At 44.4% G+C, this 6,219-nt stretch overlaps 1 protein-coding gene across 15 annotated transcripts in view; it reads right to left on the bottom strand.

Moving 5' to 3' along the window:
• Window positions 1-218: 218 nt before the first annotated feature.
• PIGX (phosphatidylinositol glycan anchor biosynthesis class X) overlaps window positions 219-6,219 on the bottom strand; it is a 650,935-nt gene continuing 644,934 nt past the window's right edge. For all 15 annotated transcript variants that reach the window (XM_069618071.1, XM_069618072.1, XM_069618077.1 and 12 more), the window contains one exon: window positions 219-2,301. In XM_069618071.1, the coding sequence (XP_069474172.1) occupies window positions 2,158-2,301 (144 nt within the window). In that variant the 3' untranslated portion in view covers window positions 219-2,157. The remainder of the gene's footprint in view (window positions 2,302-6,219) is intronic.

Raw genomic sequence — 6,219 nt, 5'->3', positions numbered from 1 at the left:
TATATATATATATATATATATATATATATATATATATATATATATATATGAATGAGTACCAATTTCGGTTGGGTGATATTGTATGTAAATATATATACATTTATTTTGGAAGCGACCTTAGCGAGATTGGATGTCTGTTGTAAAAGAGGCTATACACGCCTTCTGGGTTTGGATTTTGCACTCAGCAGAATGACTAGGAATTTGAATAAACTGGTAGCTCCGGGCAGAAAAAGGAATCGTTTTTTATTATCAACACTGGACCACTGAAACACAAGAGAAGGAAAAAAAAAACATTGATATTCTTTTTTATTTTTTATAGCAGTCAATACACAGAGTGAGGTCCCTGAAAAATGGTTTCCGTCTAAGGTCTAAGGACAAGGTTACGTTGTGCAGTAATGTGCCTTTGTATAGTTAGGTTGGATTGGACTAGGTGAGTGGACGGATGGACGGAATGATGTGCCAATGAGTAGGGGCCGGAAGGATGATTGTATACACAACAAACAAGCACATGAATGAACGAATTAATGAAGAGATTTGCTCAGTTCCACTGTGAACCGTATCGCTTCTAGGCACTTTTTAACTAATAATGTGATGGCAAATAGTGTCTTCAAATATACTTATTAATTTAGCAGCAGTATATGCATTGCACGGGTAATGCACACGGTGTAAACCCCCTCAGTTGCATAACATAACATGGCATGAATAATGTAGGGAGCACTCATTGTATCTCGCAATGGGCTGCCTTCTTACCTGCAGGAGTAGGAAGTTGTATTTTACTAAAAGCTGAATGAATGGCACCTTTACTAAAACTGCATGAGTTCATACGTTTGTCATTATACAATAACAGTTCTGAGTGTATTATGAAGGAAGAGCGTGGCTAAGTAATACTTATGAAGCTTTTGTCCAGCTGTGCCCTTCTTGTTTTAATGAATGACCGCATTCCAAGTGAAACAGGACTTTTCTCAAAGGACCTGGAGAAGCTGCAGGCAGGACCCAGAAGGAAAAGTGTAAAGGTGCCAGCCATAGGGTTATGAGTTCAAGAAGGCAAACATGGGCGGCAAGGCTCGAAGGCATGTGTTCTAGGTGGTAAGAGGGGGGAACACAGGGAGGGCATGTACCGAGAGTGGAAGAAGGGAGAGGTGTCATACTTGGGGGGGATTGTGAGGTAAATGTCAGGAGTGGAAGGGGGTAAAAACGCAGGCAAGGGTTTGGGGCATGTGTTTCCGATAGCGGGGGGAGGCTGGCAAAGATATGTGTCCGGGGTGGAACAGGGGAATAATGGTAGATGGAGAGGGGAGGGGGCAGACCCCTCTAGGTTCTAGGTAGGCAAGGGTATGTTTCTTAGGTGTCACAGAGGACAGGTGGCAGGCAGTATGTGTTTTTCGGGTGCAAGTGGGGGTCGGCACACAGCCGAACTTGCGCTCAGATCCCCTCTCCCTCTCTGCCTCCTCTCCTACTCCGACCAGGTGGCAGATTGAGACTCTGCAACAAGGCAAGAGACTTTTTGCAGGAAAAGAGACTTGGCCATCAAGGTTCTTGATGGTTGATAGCGGAACTGTCGTCTCGTGTTGGGGAAGCCTGAGAAGTGTGCTGTGCTCAGAGGTTCCACCTTACACTGTGCTCAAAACGTGGAGAAGGGAGACCCCGACTACTGCATCCCGACACATTATTTGTGAACCCTACTTTTCTTTCTTATGAATTCTATCCCACATCTTTCTTATGAATCCTATCCCACACTCTTTTTGTAATTAGCGTAAGGAGGTTTTTCTTAGTATGGGCGCTTTTATTTGACAACACCAGAACAGCCTTATTTTCATTTGATGATCAAAGCTTGCTACCATCTTAGATTTAGGTTTAGATTAGGCGTTTCCTGCACCCACTTTTGCAGTTTAATAAACTCCCTTGAACTGTGATCACTTGTGTTTGTCTATACTGTTGCCACCATGAGTTCCTTACACATGGGAGACCTGTTTTCCAACATAACGAGTATATTACGCTTGCTAATTCTAGCTCCCACTGAATGCCCAGTCTGGAATTGTCCATGGTTTTCCATGAAATTTTCACAATAAATAATGAGCACCTAGTAATTCACATTTCACGGTGGTGTCGTGTTCCAACGTCGTCATGATTGAGTGTATGTCCAGTGAGATAGTTATATTACATTTCTAGTCGCCCGTGTCTGTAGACTGCAGCTAAGAGCATGATGGTGCAGGAGAGAGTCACAACCAAAGTCAAGGTGCAAATCACTGGGCTGTGCTGCTGGATGCCGACTGGGACCTGCAGGCTCAGCTCTTCGGGCACCTGGAGAGAAAAGAAGGCATGCGTTAATAACCATATGTAATTACAATAAATATAGCTCTTTCTGTGAGTACACACAGTGCAGCAGAGGAAGCAAATGCGGGATCCGCATAGTTCTATTATGTTAGTGGAAAACTGGGACACCTGCTCCTAGCAACAGAGTGTTTAGCTCAGACAGGCATCTCATTCTGCATGATAGACCCTGAGAGAAGACAGACTCATACATACATATTGCTATAAATAGCAGCTTTAACAAGAAAGTTAAGGTCATGGGTTAAGGGAAGGGTTTATAATGTGTCTGATGCTTAGTCTCTAATCCATTATGGAGAAATAAGCTGCATTACTGTTCTGAATTCTGCTCAGCTGGGTTTATGCTCAGTTCGGTATAAAGGGCACAAATGTGTTAATACAAGGCAGCCGCACATTTCTTTAGATTTGTAATGCACGTGGACACGACATGTGGGCATAATAGTGCAGAAAACAAAACATAAAAACATAAAACAAAAGGCAGATTAAAGGGCAAGCAGGGGAGTTTACTTAAAGAAGACAGTTTTTAGCTCGTGTTTGCATTTCCCAAAACTAGTGCACGCTCTTAGGTCAGGGGGCAGTTTGTTCCACTGTCTAGGTGCTGAGTGTGAAAATGATTTCAGAAACACTGATGCCAGTTTAGCTCTGGGAATGATCAGGAGGTGGGAATTGTTCGATCGAAGGACTCTCCTTGCAGGTAGTCATTCTAGTTTGTCGGCGGGATAGCCCAGAATTTTCCCGTATAGACATCTGTATGTAATGCAGAGGGTCTGATAGCTTATGTGCCTTTCCACCGTGAGACAATGAAGGGAGTTCCTGGCGTTTGAGATGTGATCTGATCTTTTTAGGCCCTCCACCACTCTCGCAGCGCTGTTCTGGACAATCTGAAGGCGGGCCAGCTCGCCTTTACTGGTTCCCTGGAGGAGGCTCGCACAATAGTAAATGCGAGCACTGATAATTGCCCTGGCAATGGTGGCACAATTTGACCTACTGAGAAGGGTCTGATTTGTGCCAGTAGTTTTAGGTAATAGGCCGAGCAGGCGACAAGGCTATTAATGTGTGCTGTCATAGACAATTTCTGGTTCACAACTACACCCAGGGTTTTGACTTTATAGATATTGAAGGCCTTGTATTCGTTCCAGAGTTTGCTTAAGTGGGCAGTTGTGCTTGCAATCATCAGTTGTGTTTGTGTGTGTGGAGCGCAAGGCCATTATCCACCATCCATGATCCGATCTGGTTATTGACCGTGAGTGTGTCCTTAGCGTAATCACCGGAGAGGGTAATGAGACGCTGCGTGTCATCTGCGTAGTTTGCGTATACAGTACCTTATTCTTCCAACATTTCAGAAAAGGGGACGGTATAGATGTTGAAGAGCATGGGTGACATGAATTCTCCCTGTGGTACTCCCTATAAGACTGGGTAGTTGTCTGCCATGGTATCATTGTGGAAGGCCTTCGCCAGTAGCTCTGATAAGAAACCCAGGCGGCTGCTTCAGGGGAAAAAAAAGGCTGCATCACAGATGCACCAGTATTTTATGGTCTACCCCATCAAAAGCCGAGGACAGGTTGAGAAGGATCAGCATTACAGTGCTGCCCATGTCAAAATGAAGTAAAATGTTAGACTTGAGATCAAGCAGGGTGGATTCTGTGCTATCGGCCTTCCTAAAGCCAGATTGTTTGCGAGATCCTTGTCCAGAATCTTCAACAAGAACGGGATCTTGGTAATGGGACGATCATTCTCTGGTAGAGCCAGGTCCAGGGATGGTTTCTTCAATAATGGAGAAATCCATGCGTGCTTAATAAGACTGGGGACATTATTATTTTCTCTAAAAGAACAGTTAATGAACTTGGTGATAAGGGGTAAGAGTTGTACAGTGCAAGCTTTAACAACCACTGCACGGCAGATGTCCCCTTTGTATGCTTTAGGTTTGAGAAAGGACAGTACACCAAATATGTCCTATTCTGTTACTTAATGGAAATAAAAAATGGTGAGCAAAGGCGGGACAGGTGTTTCTTTTTGGCACTAGCCCCATTCAAATTAGGAACTGAGCTTTTGGCATGAACCCGTTCTCGGATCATGTCAACCTTACTAATCATGGCTTCTTGAATGCGAATACACCATTTGGCGTCTTTGATGATTTTGGTGGAGACAGGGCAAGGGGATTCAAGCTCTTTTTGGAATCTTGAACCGTTCTGTAGTATTAGAAGATGTCTCATCAATTCCAATGCCATATGACCATTTCTTAGCCACTCATATGGCTGTTTTATAGAGTTTGGCACTGCTTGTCTATTTGTTTTTGTGGTCTGAAGACATTTGGTTCAGTGCTAAAAAGCCTTTTTTTTAACCAGAGTTTTAGGATTTCGGCTGAAAACCAGTCTTTAGAGGGTGTGATCCTGGCGAGGCATATTTTTTCAGGAGCCAGTTGGTTGACTGCTGTGGTGAGCATGGTCTGATTAGCATTAGCCAGGTCGTTTGCACAATTAAGGTTTGGAAGGTTCTGAAGGATAGGTAAAAAATTAGGTTTGAGTGCTGCAGCAGATAGCTTGCGTAGATTCCTATATTAAGTCCAGCTTCTAGCTACTGGATTTGTGATGAGCTTGGAGGTCAGGGGCACATAAAAATGTATAAAGAAATGGTCTGACCAGGGACAGTGTGTCATTTCGATGTTCTCAAGGTCGACCCTGTGAGTGGCCAGCCAATCCAAAGTTCTTCCTTTGACATGGGTGGCAACCACCCCATGATGGCGGAACTCCAGTGCCATAAGTTTGGAGTTGACAATATTAGCCATGTTATTGTGGGATCCAAAAGCCCCAGGTTCAAATCTCCCAAGACGATCAGTTTGGATAAAGGTTTAAGGAAGGGAAGAATTCCATCACTCAAATGAATGAGAAAATCAGGCTTTTTTTTAGGGGGACGATAAATAAGAATGATATTAATAGTAGTGTTGGGGTCTGTGGAGAGCTAGACACATAAAATATCACAGTCTTCCACAGCAGCACCTAGGACTTTACTGGACTTGAAGTGAAGCTCGATAGATCAGTGCTATCCCCCGACCCCCAACACACTGTTGTTGTTCAGTACAAAAAATCCTGAATCCTGATGGAATGGCTAGGGTAAGTGCTGCAGCCGCATGGGGCCAGCTTTCAGTAAGGGCACAGGGATCGATGTCAGTATTCTTGATGTAATCTGCCACTTCAGTGGCATGCTTAACAAGTGAACAAGTGTTAAGCATTACACATGACAGGGAATTAGGTTTTTGTGTCCAGTGACACTGGTCTGTTCTGGCATCGTTATTTACGTGGCTGGCTTCAGGCTGAGTAATGGGGGCCGAGTTGATGGATGACGTAAAAGTGGAAGCTGCGTTAGTAGAAGGGTGTTTGCCCCTATACAATGGGCTACCTTCTGAATTAATTTCGTCCATACCATCAGTAGTCCCTACATTGTCCTGGTTACGAAGCCCCTTAGGGGTGGAGTAGGAGATCTCAGAGGGATCACTGGGGTGCTGGTCAGGCCTTGTAGAGTTGGTGTTAGTTGTGCAATTAGGCATTGGAGGTGGCAACAAGGCCCTATCTAGGTACTTCTGCACTATGCTGGCCCTTCTGGTGGCTGATTGGGTATAGACGGCATCTAGGTCAGGCATAGTAATGCAGCAGAGCGAGAATTGAGGCTGCAAATGGGGGGGGGGCTTACCAGTGTAAAAGCAGGTGGTTCTCCTTCCCCTTCCTCACCGGATATAAATCGCCGTTAACCGGCATTTGCTAATGTGACAGAGCTGACGCGCTGCCGGAGGAATTCAGTTGCTACTGAGCAAATCGGGAAATGTAGTTTAAAATAACTACAGGCAGCTCAAAAGCAGGGAAGGTTTGAAAAGCTTCAAATTGGAGACTCAAATCT

This window comes from Ambystoma mexicanum, chromosome 10 (assembly GCF_040938575.1).
Source record: "Ambystoma mexicanum isolate Mex_15411 chromosome 10, UKY_AmexF1_1, whole genome shotgun sequence".
NCBI lineage: Eukaryota > Metazoa > Chordata > Amphibia > Caudata > Ambystomatidae > Ambystoma > Ambystoma mexicanum.
The sequence above is the reverse complement of the archived record's forward strand: the minus strand, read 5'-3'. Positions and strand labels throughout refer to the sequence as shown.